The sequence below is a fragment of the Astyanax mexicanus genome, chromosome 5 (assembly GCF_023375975.1).
Source record: "Astyanax mexicanus isolate ESR-SI-001 chromosome 5, AstMex3_surface, whole genome shotgun sequence".
Classification (NCBI taxonomy): Eukaryota; Metazoa; Chordata; class Actinopteri; order Characiformes; family Acestrorhamphidae; genus Astyanax; species Astyanax mexicanus.
This window is the reverse complement of record NC_064412.1, coordinates 9,826,527-9,841,207: the sequence shown is the minus strand read 5'-3', so window position 1 is coordinate 9,841,207 and position 14,681 is coordinate 9,826,527. Positions and strand designations below refer to the sequence as shown.

Sequence of the window (14,681 nt, the reverse complement as noted above, 5' to 3'; positions counted from 1 at the left end):
ATACCTTTGTTGAATAGCCCACCTCCTCTCCTCTGCAGTTTTCCGAGATTTTGTGCAGTTTCTCCAAAGATGCTTTAGAATGGAGGATACGGGGTATATTTTCCCCTGCAGATAAATCACTTTTTACACCGTTATCCAGGCTCAAAGTAGCTCCACACTTCATTGGTAAAATCTGGAGAGCCCTGACATTTAAAACTAGGCATTAAGAACTTTAAAAGTGCACAAGACGCTTATTAAAAACACTGATTACAACCTGTAGCGTAACCTATTTTTTTTTTCTGGTGTTTTTTTTTTAAAAAGGTTTGTACTCTTTTTGATGTTTTACTACACCAAAAGTAAATTTTAGACCGGAGTTCTCCTTTAAATGTGGAGCTCAAAATATGTTGCATTGCTTTTTAATAGCAATAACATGTAATCTTACTTTAATATATTACCTTCAGAATCATGATAATGCTTCACTGACTATAATTCAACGAATGGTATCGCTAACATTGCCATTCTGGGCCAGAATGCAGCAACTGCACTATGGAACTTTTAATGCAGCTGCATTAAAGCTTCCACCAAGAAACTGCTGCTTAAATTTATTAATATTTGTATACAATCTTGTACTGTTAGTCTACTACCTACCCTTGCATGATCTCTACCTTTTAGCTTTTCAGCAAATGCATGTAGACATCTGTCCATGAGGTAATTGTTTTCTTTTTCTTTGCTATTGGTGGTTTTAATAAACCTAATTTTTACACAAATAACACTTGAATGAACCTAAAACAAGTTAAATGTGCTAAATATAATATTATTACACTCTCACTCTACCAGTACCAGTACTCATTGAAGGCAAGCATGCTGTAAGAAATCGTTAATCTTAATAGTATTTACAATGTAACCGAAAACATTTATAGTTATAGTCTTTGGCGAAGGCCTTGTCGTCGGCCCAGCTCTGCAACATTTGGACCCTCGTGGATCCTGCTGTGCATAGAAGTCAGGGGGCAGACCCAAGCCTCTGGGCAGCTGGCCAGACCAATCTGTAGGCGGTTGGAAGGAAGGTGGGAGAAGGTGTGTAAGTTGGCAATTGGTCGAGACATGAGTGACATGCCTTTGAGTCTCCTGGTAGAACTTGCACTGAAGATTTCACTTCCAAGAGCCACACTGGATTACTGCGTGCCAGCCTGCTGGTCCCACGTTTATCTCTTATTCTGTTTCTTAAATCCAAGGCGCTCCTGAAGGATATCGTTTATGTCCTGCCAAAAGGGCCAAAGGAGATGTAGCTGATATTTTCTGATAAGGCAGAGTCGTACTGGATGAGATAAGGACACACATGTAAATAGGTAAACAAGGAGCTGTGATGGAGCTCAGCAGTGGCGGCTGCAGGTTCACTGAGGTGGATTATAGGCTTCTTTCACTTTTATAATGCTGATGAAAAAGTGATAAGAACTCCTATACTTTCTCTCTCTATCACACATCCACACACACACACACACACACACACATACAGTTGTTCATCTCAGTCGCATCCAAAGCCCACTACACTACACTCACAGTGCAGAAGCTCATGTAAAGAGAGATGAGTACAGGGATATGTGTATTCAGTAGCAAGGCAACAGCAGTGGAATCTCCAATTTAACAACATGGTAAGAGAACTACTGCTCTCTTCTGTTTAGCTGACCTGACATAATGACTTTCTGTGGATTTTAATGAGAGATCTGTAGGTGGTTATTCTGCGTTCTTGAGTTGAAATAAAAAAAGAAGTTGTCCACTCAATACCATGTCAATGACAAAGTTTAATTTAAAAAAATAATAATTATAAAAAAATTAATTATAAAAAAAAAAAAATAACATTACAGAAGGACATAATGCTTTGAGCTCTGGGTTTTTTTTTTTAATCATATTTGAGATGGTGCCTCATCTTTTTGGAATTAGCAAAAGTCCACCTGTGATGAATTCAATTGATCAGACATTTGATTGATCAGATTTTAAAAGACACACTCAAGATCAGATCAAACATTTAGGGCTCAGGCTGCATTTGATCCACAAGTTTAACAATCTATTATGGCTTAGAAATTAACTTTTTTTAACAACAGTGCTAAAGATGACATGATAGACCTGCATCACAAAATAATGTACTGTAACATTTGAAGAAGCAGCTCCTTATAATCTAAAATCACAGACACCTGACAGGCTTATCATTTTGGGGGAAAAAAATGAGATTGACATCCTATAAGTCATAGTTACAATAAGGTCAAATATACAGAAAAACAAATGAGGGAACTTAATTTTGGTCTTCTCATGATCTTTAGAAGAACCAGCTGATGTAAGGTCCTGCTGTAGATGTGAATGTTCCAGGTGTTTCAGATGGGGTAATGTGCTATGGTAACAGGAATGAGTAAAACCAAGGAACACAACTAAAATGTGTATTTTAACTTAAATATTATTATGATTTTTTTCCGATTTTTTTTAAGCATAGATGGGATTTGGAGTGACACAACAATAAAAAAAATGAATTTTACTAATTATATTTCATGGTGGGGACAGGTAACAAATGCTATTTTGTCAATGTGTGTTTTAAATAGTTTTTATTAATGTTTACATATCTTACTTTTGCAATTAGGTCAATGTACACAAAATGTAATTTCCTGAAGACAAAACTCCGATTTAATGGAATATGACACATATTTTTAATTATTCAAGTGCTTGTAGCCCCTTGAGAAAAAAAGCATAGAAAATAAAAATTTTGTTTTCTTAATAATTATGTGTTTTAAGTTGTTTATTTGTAGTACTAAGATTTAAAACGCAGTTGTAAAAGATGCAAAAAAAAAAAAATATATATATATATATATATATATATTAATAATTTATAGGTTTATGTTATTAAGGTCCATGGTTTGGTTGAAATGGACAGTGTTAAATGTTAAATGTTAAGTGCTCAGTTCAACCTATGTTGGGTTCCTTTATCTTCTTTCTGATTGGATAGTCTAACAGCCTCTCACGCTTTGGGTCTTTTCTATTGGTTCCTGAGTGGGAGGGGCGGGGCAGAGTGGCTGGAGTTTCCAAAGACCAGATGAACTGCAGTAAAGCAGTAAAATAATTGAGCTCTAGCACTTTTAGAGTAAAAAATGCTGTTATTAACTGCAGTAAGTGTCTGCTGGAGCTTTAAAATGCTGAGTAGAAGCTTAACATTCTCACTAAGTGCTAACTAACTTAATTGCGTTGACCAAACGTTCAGTTTGAGTGTTAATGAGGTGAGAGTATGGAGCCAGAGTGGAGAGCTTGGAGTGAGAGTTCACCATTAACTAACTGTTACAGGTGAGTTACTGTCTCTGTACTTCAGAAGAGCTGCTTTATTTGTCGGAGTTACTGGAACTGAGAGATAAACATATTCACAGCCCTGTGTGAGGATAGCTGGAGCTTTAGCTAACAGTGCCAGGGAGTGGGATACACGACTCCAGAGCTGCATACTCAAAGGCTACGTTAGCATTACCAGGCTTAAGTGACTCAAATCTGATTTGTTGCTCAGTGTGGCTCAGATCTGATTTTTTCATGGCTGTGTGAATGTGCCAAATTCGATTTTTTTGCTCAGATCGGATTTTGCTAACTTGACTGTTCACATTCACAAATGTAAGTGATCTGTATCTGTGTGTAATGCGAACGAATCTATTCCTGAAATGCCACACATGTGCAAATTGATACGTGTATAAACGCAGCCTTCTTTACCAACAAAAAAAACGTCATATTTGAGAGAGGACTCGTAGTTTTATAAAGGGAAATGGATGCGTTTGTTAGCAGCTCATATGTGGAGCATGTTTTGCTGGAGTGGAGAGTAAACAGCTGGTCTGAAGTACATGCTCAGGTCAAGGAGGTGAAAAAAGGCCAGGCAGCTTGCTTTTGCTGTTTTTGCAGCTATAGCTGCACCTTGTATACAGTTAGCCCCCTGTACTGTTATATTTTCTTAATAATCACTTTTTTATTTAGGCAATCTAGAGTGACAATTACATTGTCTAAGCAGGCAGTAATAAAGGGAATATAATTCATTAATTAACTCTACTTAAATAGTTTTTTTATAGTATTACTATATATAGTTTTTCAGATTGTGGGGACTTTACTTTAATTTGGCTGCATTTAAAATTGAAACATCTCATTTCACTACACTACATTGTCTGAGTAAAGCTCTTTTCCTTCAGTAAAGTTACACCACACTACAGCAAGAACACAGCAGAAGTATTTAGCCTAGTATGAAGATGATCCGTGCAGAGACTCAAGAGAACTCCAGACAAACTCCAGTCCAACTAAGCTTATTTAATATATATTTACATTGTACTAAAATACATTAATTTTTAATTGGAATATATGCAGCCGAATCAGTGAGCCCAGTGCATCCTGAAGTTATTAACATTTTAATATATAACATTATAATCATTTTAGCTTTTAGAAAAATGTGTTTTGGGGACACAGCTGCACCAAGAGATGTGTGGGTATGAGAGGAGAGAGAAGCACGTAGCGCATGCGTGAAAGAAAAAAGATGCATGAATTCCGATTTGACCGTTCACATTCATGTTGCATGTCCATTAATCGGATATGCAACCGATTTAGAACCACATATGAAAGTGACTCAAATCTGATTTGAAAAAAAAAATCATATTTAGCATGTTTACTCAAAAAAAATCTGATCTGAATTAATGGAATCATAATTGATGCTTCTTTCAAGTGCTACATGTTTCTCTTGGTGCAGATGTCCAGCTATAGCTGCAAAATCAGCAAAAGCAAACTGCCTGGGCTTTTTTTCACCTCCTCGACCTGAGCATAAACTTCAGACCAGGTGTTTACTCTCCACTCCAGCAAAAGATGCTCCACTTATAAGCTGCTAATTTCACCTTTATAAAGCTACGAGTCGTCGCTCAAATATGAGGTTTTTTGTTGTTGGTGAAGAAGGCAATGTTTATACAGGTATCAATGTGCGCATGTGAGACGTTTCAGGGACAGATTCGTTCACATTACACACAGATACAGCTCACTTACATTTGTGAATGTGAACTGTCAAAAAAGCCAGATTTAAAATCTAATTTAAGCAATGTGGCTTGTAATGTGAACGTAGCCTCTGAGAGAGAGAGAAGCTGCGTCCAGGAACTTTTCCTACTCCTCCTTTCCTACTCCTCCTCTCCTACCCCCGAAGAAGGTGGAGGAATCGACGAGAAGAGAGGAGGAGCAGTAATTGGGGAAATGAGACAGCTGAAACCTTTCAAAAGGATGTTAACTACTAATAAACTGGGCCAATCACAACACTTGCTTTCTGCTCCCCGAATACTGCTCAGCCAATAACAGCTTTTGCAAATCGTCAAGCAAATATATATCCTGTCAAAAGTGGATGTTTAAACTCCTGGTTTATTGCAGAGAAAATACTACATTTCTAAAATTATGTGAAATATTTGCCATAAAAGTTGAAGCTTTTTTTAAAATTTTATTTATCTCTTTTATTTGTTCATAATAAGTGAGGATATATGTTCAACATGTTTTTATAAAGTTGTATTATTTCTACACATACACAAGTCAAAATATAAATTAATAAATAAGTACTTAATTTAATAAAAAAAAAAAACATGTACTTTGTGGGCGTGGCCACAGTGATGTTACTTCAAAATCTTTAAAGCATTTCCTGGGTATGATACTGTGGTGTATTCTCTGTTGGAAGCCTCTTGGAGGAGGATTTTAAACAGCTTCTTACGTCTCCTCTGGTATTCTGACAGGTGGCAAGATGGCGTCAAGAAATCAGTTCCGGGTCACAGAGGAGAGGAGGAGGATCGGTAGGAAAACTGAGGTACTTTTGGGGATTCTGGATGCAGCCAGAGAGAGAGCGAGAGAGGACCCAGGATGACTGAAGCGTTGCATTTGTTTGGAGGTACTGTAGCTCTACATTTCTTTTCCTTTCATTTTGCCCAACATGGGCTAAAGTGACCAGTGTCGTTTATTGTTTTAGGCTTCAATGCTCCCAAAAATACAATCAGGTCTGTACAAGTTTGTATCCTGGGTGAGGAAAAAGACTGGAATTAATTTTTCATAGCAGTCTTATAGTGCACACATGCTACTTACTGATATAAGTGAGTTTAATCCAAACTTTCATTCAGTCAACTTTGGGTATTGGTTGGTTATTTTGCATGAGTGTATATATATTGCATTTGTTCATGACTGGTTTAAACTACGGGTGGGCGGGCAATATGGCCTAAAATAATATCAGGATATTTTAAGGTATTTTTGCGATAACGATATTCTTGCCCATATGACAAAACGTATAAAATATATATATATATTTTCAATAATTTCTGCAACAAAATGAATAATAAATTTTAATTGGCAATATAACTGCATACAATATAATATGGTAAATCCTAATTGAAGTTTTCACCAGATTATAACCGAAGTTAATGATTCAGGATATTATCAGACTTATAATTCACTTAATATATCCAGGATTAACGTAAAATAATGGAAACTGGGCAGATATAATATGTCTCCAGTAGATATATTTAATGAAAAAATGAGAAGAATTTTTTTTTTTCTTTTGCTGCAAACAAAAAAAAGTTGTACCCTAATGGCCAGTATAGCGCTAAAATAAAATCACAATATTTCAGGGTATTTTGCAAAAAAAAATAGTCTCGTTGCGATATGGCACACCCCCAGTTTAAACATAAAAAACAAGGTTCTAGCTAGGGGTGTAACAATGCACTCTGCTACATTCATTTTCAATGAGCATATATGCAGCTGAAACAGGAAGGAGCCTAGTGCATCACAAATTTATCAACATTAACATTTTACTATAACATTATATTCATTGTGGCTTTTAGAAAAATGTGTTTTAGGGAGAGGGGTAGTGTACTATAGGACTCTGTGGACGTGGCCTAAGCTTTTGTCCTTAATGGCATTTTTCCCATTAACCGGCTCTTTTAAGATAAGTATACATAGTATATACCTAATATCATTACTGGGTAGTATGCCATTAAGCTGCAGCCATAAGAAAGTCCTACAAATGGAGTTGCAATGCGCTGAAAAATACGACATGCTGAAATATTTCGTGTTTTTTCTGTGTTGAGAAAACGAGTGCATTTGTCTTAATAAAAATGTTTAATGATTTGCAAATTAGGATTTTGCTCAGAAGAAGCCGTTAATTTTGGACTCGCTCGGGAACACCCTCTAGCGTCTTACCAACACGGAAGACATTATTAATTAAGTGGCAGCTCTCCTCACAACACATTCTCTGGCAGAAGGCCCGGGTCTGAAGATCTGACGTGATAGCTCTCGGTGTCGGTGTGTGTGTGTGTGAGTTTGTTTAATTTGTATTGATGCTTTACAGTGACCTCAATAATATTAAACAGCAAACAGCAAGCTCTAAACACACTGTGAAACATCTCTGTGAAAAATATGTCTAGTATACAGTACAGCCTAACAGTGCAGAGATTTCAACATCTACAGAATGGTACAGTAAATACTAATGACTGTCTAAACACATGTATATACACACGTGTAGATTAGGGCTGCAACTAATGACTATTTAAGTAGTCAACAAATCTTCAGATTATTTGTTAAATTAGTTAATTAGTTGCAATTTGCAGTAGCCCCAAGACCAATTTGCAGTACATTTTGATAGTTTGATGTACCTGTATTAAACTAAAAATTACATAGTATATTACAGGAAACATTCACACTGGCTGGATGTTATTTTCAGGAGAATCTTGGATACTTGTATGTATTTTTTTTTTCTTAAAGGTTTTTATTAAAGTATGTAGTTACTGTAACATATAACAGTAACATATAGTAACTATAACATATATTACGACTTCATTTTAATTGAGTGGACAGAGTACAGTATCTCTCTTACACTTAGCCAGGTACTGTTAGTTTAACTAATGTTAGCAATGCTAATGAACATTGCTAACATTACACTTGTACGCTTGTTCGATTTCATGTTTTAAAGTATGCACCATCCGCTACTTTCATCCACGCTTCATTTTCCTCCAAACATCGCTGTGCTGTATTCTCAAATTCTATCTCTCTTTCTCTCAGACATTAGCACATGCACTCAGCTACATTTTATTTAGTTTATTTTTGCCATTAAAGCTCCTAGTTCTCAGTAACTCAGCACTTTACAATATTCTTATTTAAAAAGCATCAATAATAATTATTAATAATAATTAGGGCTGCAACTAATGATTATTTTGGTAGTCGACTAATCTGACGATTTTTTCTGCCAAGTTCATCTCTTAAAACAAGAGAAACAGCTGAACATGAGATTTAAAAGGCAATGTGTTTAAACTGTTGTGTTTGAATACTTTTGGAGACACAGGCTAAGCTGAGTTTAACCTGTGTGAGTGAGCCATTTGCCCATTTCCCGTCATGCTTTCTCCCCAGCACTTTGTGTAATGCAGTACTGTTACAAATGAACGATTAGTCGACAAATTTAAATGATCGAAATTGTCGATTATATCGACTAATCGTTGCAGCCCTAATTATAATACAAAATTAAGTAAAAAAAACCTATATATACTTTGGATAATACTTTATTCGTACAAAGATCAAACATTATAAATACCTTTTTGTTTTTGGTTTCCTTGTAGCTGGTTTTAATATAACCCACACAATATTAATCCACAATTTTTTGTATTCATTGTTTTATTAATAGTAAAAAGTAAATAGAAATAGTGTCAAAGAGCTTAAAAATTAAGATTCATTATGAATCATTATAGATACATTACTTTAAAAGTACCATGTAGTCATGAAATCCTATATAGAACTAAAGTATACATCAAGATACATCAATAATCGTTTTAAAATCACAACATAGACCACTGAAATATAATCAAATCATAAAATACCTAGAGATTCCCAACCATAAATGATAAACATAGAAACAATTAAACCCCAAAATGAGACGCACACTGCGGGCTATATGTTAACATGGTATTTAAATAAAATCCTGTTTCTCTTTATTCCTCAGTCAGCCTCTGCGTGTAACGAACAGTGAGAAGTGACACCACAAGCTGTAGTCTGGTGTGAATAAAAGGAAGGAAAGAGGTGTGCGTTTATGTGCCAGATGTTCATCTCAGAACGAGTTGCCGTGCACGCGATGTGGAAAAGTGTTTGTGAATGTGAAGCCTGAGGTGTAGGTATGACAGATAACATGCATACGTGTGTGTGTGTGCGTGTGTGTATTTGCAAAATATACTGCAGTGTGACTTTGAGGAATCCCATTACTTCAGACCTATAAAATTAGGTCAACATGATATAATTTCACCACTTTAACATCATTGTGTGAGACTCTGAGAAAATTGCTTATATATTCAAATAACAACTTTAGAGAAAGAACATGTGTTTATATACACTAATGTAATACTGATGTTGGGACAGTATGGGAAAGGTACATATAAAACCTAACAAAGTGTTTCTAATATATTCTTTGACTTTTATTTGATTGCAGACTGCATAACCTCAAAATATTCAATTTAATCTCTCTTTTTAATAAAATCCCTGCCTGCATTTCAGGCCTAAAAAAACATTAGGGCCAGTAAAGTATTTTCCATTTTTTAACGTTGCCATTCTTTCTTACAATACAGAAATCTGTGGTCCAGTTCAACTTGTTTGGAATGTTGCAAACCTTGTATGTATGTATGCATGTATGTATACACACACACACATGCTATACATATACACACATATGCTGTTGGAAGCATATTTCTAAAAGTGAGCTTATTTTTACATTGAAATATACACTAGGGTAGCGTGATTGGACAGGGTAGCACAACCTGTCATAACACCGGTCCTTAAAGAAAAGAAAAGGCTCACGGTTACTACCCTCAGTTCGTTAAACCATTTAAATTTCCCCAAATAGATTTACTAGTTATTATTACAACCTGATGCTCTGTTGAGTTTTATATACCCATAATAAGTGAGCTTACACAGAAGTGTCCAGACCCCGGAAATGTAGACCCCGGAAGCGAGAGAAAGGCCTATTCCGCTAGTAAGGGCCAAAAAAAATAGTGGGGGCATACCAGGGGCGGAGGACATGTCTGTCATTTTTGACTGAAGCCAATAATACCAGCCCTTTTTTCCTGGGGGTTTGGCTGGGGTGCTCTTTAAGTAAAGTAATAAATTATATTTCGTTTGTTACTGTCTGCTTAGACAATGATACTTTCACTCTAAATATCCAAGTGATTGAGAAATAAAACAGCATTAGTTTGTTTACGCTTAGAACAGAATATGAAGCATTTTTAGAACAGAAGGTGATTTTTTCATTGTTTATACACAAGAAATTACAAGAATAAAAAGTCTCATAATTTTGCCATTCAAGCTTTTTTCCAAATATTAATTTATTTAGAATCGTGACTCGAATCTAATTGTTAGCATAGCAGAGTGCATCGTTACACAGTAGTGTGTTCTTGAAATATATTTTTAATTCAATGTTTTGTCATCTGATTTGGAACCAAATATAGTAAACTCAGTGAATCATTTCTTTGTAGGCAGTGATACTGGGCCATTAGTTAAAGCTGTCCTCAGCTGAACCGGATGAGGGCGAGTTGAGTCCAGTCTTCCAGGCTAGGAGTTGCTTATCACAGCAGCCTGGCACTCAAACTGGGGGTGGGCTTGAATTTTTTTATTTATTTATTTTTTTTTTAAGCAGCTGCTGGTGGTAAAAAGCAGAGGTGTTAGTATACTTCTGTTAGTTGAGGAGAGACTGAGAGACAGAAAGAGAGAGAGAGAGAGAGAGAAGGGGAAGAAATATGCCCATGTGTAAGAAGATGGGCGTGCTCCCCTTCAGCACAGTCTCTCCACAGGGCTGTCAGGCCACTAACTGATGAGTGGAACGTTTCCGCTCCTCCCTCGCGATCTCCATCCATCCTTCACTCTCTCAGTCTCTCTCGATGGGGGAGCATTACTGCGCTATAGGAGACACTTACACTTTATTATGAGATAATTATGGTGCATTAGGACAGTTTGGAGCTTAACTCTAAAACAGCACTTAAGACCGAACAGCCGTCTGCCTGTAATGACTCGTCATGTTGCTATGCGTTTTTAATTATGACAAGCGCCACCACGACGGTGTGCCACTCCAAATAAACGAGTCCAATTAATTGCGGGCGCTGTCGCTTATCCGTCCCTCGTTGAACATTGGTGATTTATTGTCAAATTAGTGCCTGCCTGTCTGTGTCTCTCTGAGAGAGAGAGATAGAGAGAGGGAGAGAGCTAACAGTGACATGGTAACAGTGAGGCAAAGAGCAAGGCTGACGGGAGAGCTACTGCTCCTTGACACAAAACAGGTAGGCTGTGTGGATGTGTGTGTCCCTCTCTCTCACACAGCTTCTCTGAGTGAGACAATTTCCACTGTTGGCCTGTCATTAAAGCACAGCTGTGGAACAGCACACATTCTGCTGCTGCTGTCTCGCTCAAGGACACACACACACACACACACACACACACACACACACACGGATTACACTTACATGTACCTGTTCAAGCAATCACTATTTGTGTTCCATAATGCATCAGCTTGTTTTTAATCACCAGATCAAGAACAAATCACACTGTAATCCATAAGCACAGTCCTGCTTTCCCAGCCTCCACATAATCTCTCAAATCCAAAATGTTTTGTTTTAAGAAGAATCTAGTCTAAAGCCCTTTCCGGAGGGGATTCGTTTCTCAGGGGGTCCTGGGGTCATTTTCTCTTTTATGGGGGTTTCTCTTTTCATGTTATTTTATTCTTGTCCGGAACAACCATGTATGTTTTTTTCTCAGACGTCCTCTGAGAATTATCTTCTGTTTTTCGCTGAACTCAGTGGTCCTCCAGTAATTTTAGTCCCGTCCAGACACACATCTCTGATTTTTGTCTCCTCGCATTTCATAAAATAGCTTTTTGTCCACTGCTACGCACCGCAATTACACTTTGGGTGCACAATTCCTTGGAGATCCATGTAAACACATCAGCGAGTGGAAATGGAGGAGCTACTGAACGCGATGTCATGTGACCGAGAAAGCCTAAAAATTCACTGCTACTCCTGTTTGTTCAACTGCAGTCCGGATGCAAGAGTTTTATCACTGAGTAGAAGCGGGAAATATTTTTCACAGACGTCCCCCTGAGAAACTAATCCCGTCTGGATAGGGCTTAATAGTCTTTAGTTTAATCAAACCAATAATAAAAAAGAAAAGAAAAGCAGGCATAGTTTAATTACTGCACATGTTTATTGGGATTAGATTTTCTTACAAAATTGTACACTTATAAAGGTTGTAAAGGTCAGTTTAAAAAACTTTACAGATAAAAATGTCTCTTAGGCAGCATTCTGGAGAGTGATAGACTAGAGTTAAAGGTAAAAGCTGATGTAAAATGGACTTGGATTGTAGTAAAACATGATAATGAGTACATACTTTTGTCAAATAGCTCACTTCCGTTTACCCCCAGCATTCTGCAACACAGCGTTTTTAGCCGAATGCTCCCAACATGCTTACAATGAGAGCTTTGAAAGTGCACAGGGCATGGAGGTGGGCTATCACAACACCCCAAGTCCATTTGACACCGGAGTTCTCCTTTAAGGGGGAAACCAGAGGCTACTGTAGGCTTTGCTGGTGGACATGGAGAAAACAAGACGCGTACATCAAAAATATCTATCTCTTACCCTCAGACTATTTCATCAGTACCTTATAACGTTTGGTCAGGATTATCATTATATCATTACATTTTCACATTTATTTTCCCCTAAAACCAACTGAGTTAGTGAGGGGTGGGTGGTAAGTAGGTTAATTAACCAAAACATATCTAGTAACAATACATTTCAACAGTTAAACAAAGTACCTGTACTACATTGGGCAAGACTCCCATTTCCCATGTTATCTTAAGCTCCATTTACATACTCCACAATTCATTAATGACTTCCATCATAAGCTCTTACTTATATTAGACTCTAAGTTTGAAACATATGTGCGTTTTAGTTTTCCTATATAAATAACAATTAATGTATTTTTTTTTCTTAGTTTGAGTGCAGCAGCAGTTGTTAGGGTGAAAAAGAAAATAACTCATTTGTTCTGCAGGTTAATATTAAGACATGAGAGGTGAAAAATGATCTGTAAACACAATGAGTGCCAATGTAGTGCAAGGATCAGTTTAAATCAGTTTTGTTCTTAACACAACTTGTTCGCAATGTAATGTTAATTTCTAAATTAAAAAGAAAGAAAAAAAAAAATAAATCCAAGACATGAATTGTTGTTAGTCTACAACAGTTCCAGACCTTAATTAATACTACTACTACAACTAGAATTGTCCAAATTGTGCTTCACAGTTTTAGTTTGGCAAGTCCATCAATTAATATCAGCTCAATTCAACTGATTAAGCATGTTCTACTTGGAACTCCAGCATTATAAAATCTAGATCACAGAGCCACAATATTTGGACATCCCATCAGTTACACATCAGTTGTGACTGTTAAACCACTGCTCGTGTTATTCTGAATGTGAGCCTGCTGCCACTTGTTTCAGAAAAATATGCTGAAACAAGAAAGCTTTCAGAATGCAGAACTGTATGTTTGCACTACTGGCCTCTTCAAGACTTTAAGACATTGGAGTTAATAAATTGATTTGTTCATTGGTTCAGCATAATCGTGCATGATGACCACATATATATCCTCCATGGCATTTACCAACACCTCACTTTCTGCATTTACCAACAAGGTGCCTGATAAACAAAGGCTCAAAATACTGTCTGAAACTAATCACCTTCTTCTTACTGTTTACTTTGCTGCAAAAAGCTGCAAGGCTCCTACGTGGGTGTGTAGATTCACCACTGTTTCTCGCTCACTGTCTGCTTGTCTGTCTCTTAGTCAACTTAGTAGTTAGTGGTCATGGAAGCCTGGCATTGGGAAGGGCCGGGCAAAAGCCTCCACACGGTGCCGCAGGTCAGCGATGCGGGCCACTGTCTCTGGATCCTCCAGCAGGAAACTCTTAAATTCGGCTAGCTTTTCTGTATAGCAGTAGAGAGATAAGAAAGAAAATAGCATGTTAGAAGGCTTTGATGTCATAGAACACTTGCTAGTTCTATACCGTATTTTTTTAGAATGTAAGGCACTTAAAATAATTTAATTTTGCCAAAAATTGCAGTGCACTTTTAAAAATCAATTGCATCGTACGTATGAATTCTACCACTTGAGTATTAAGGAGCAGTAAAGCCACTCCGCTGAAGTGCAGTGTTATAAGAGTGAGTTTTGGCTAGAGCAGACACAGGGATACTGCATGGACACTAACAGGTGAGTTCCCGTGATTTTTCTTTTATGTTAAATATTATTAAATATTTCTCTTCTTTTACAGGTTCTACACATGAGATCCCCTCCTAGGCTAACCGTGGATCCTGCTGGCTTCTAGAAGAGGACCCACCCAGCAGCACCCTCATTCCTAGACCCTTCCAACAAGGTAAGTACCAAAGTCTCGGTCTAGGTAGAGGGTTACATTCCCATGTAGGAATGTTAGTCAACTCCTAGTGACTATCAAAATCCCCATTTGTCCTGTTCTTTAATGGTCAGGTCCTCATAGGTCCACTGCTGTGTGTTATGCTGGTACAAATGGATCAGACACAGCTGTGCTGCTTTGCTTTATTTATTTAAAGTAAGGTGAGGTAGGCCTTCCTTTTTTACTGCTATGTAATCACAATATAGTAAAGTTACAAA

General features: G+C 37.1%; 1 protein-coding gene and 1 long non-coding RNA gene across 2 annotated transcripts in view; one reads left to right on the top strand and one right to left on the bottom strand.

The window, feature by feature from the left end:
- Positions 1 to 3,059: 3,059 nt before the first annotated feature.
- LOC111193759 (uncharacterized) lies at positions 3,060 to 14,415 on the top strand. The gene is made up of 3 exons (XR_002650700.2): positions 3,060 to 3,300; positions 5,736 to 5,887; positions 14,326 to 14,415. It is a non-coding gene; the product is annotated as an uncharacterized LOC111193759 (long non-coding RNA).
- shmt2 (serine hydroxymethyltransferase 2 (mitochondrial)) overlaps positions 12,195 to 14,681 on the bottom strand; it is a 42,609-nt gene continuing 40,122 nt past the window's right edge. The window contains exon 12 of the mRNA XM_007253393.4: positions 12,195 to 13,981. Coding sequence (XP_007253455.1) covers positions 13,854 to 13,981 — 128 coding nt within the window. The 3' untranslated portion in view covers positions 12,195 to 13,853. The remainder of the gene's footprint in view (positions 13,982 to 14,681) is intronic.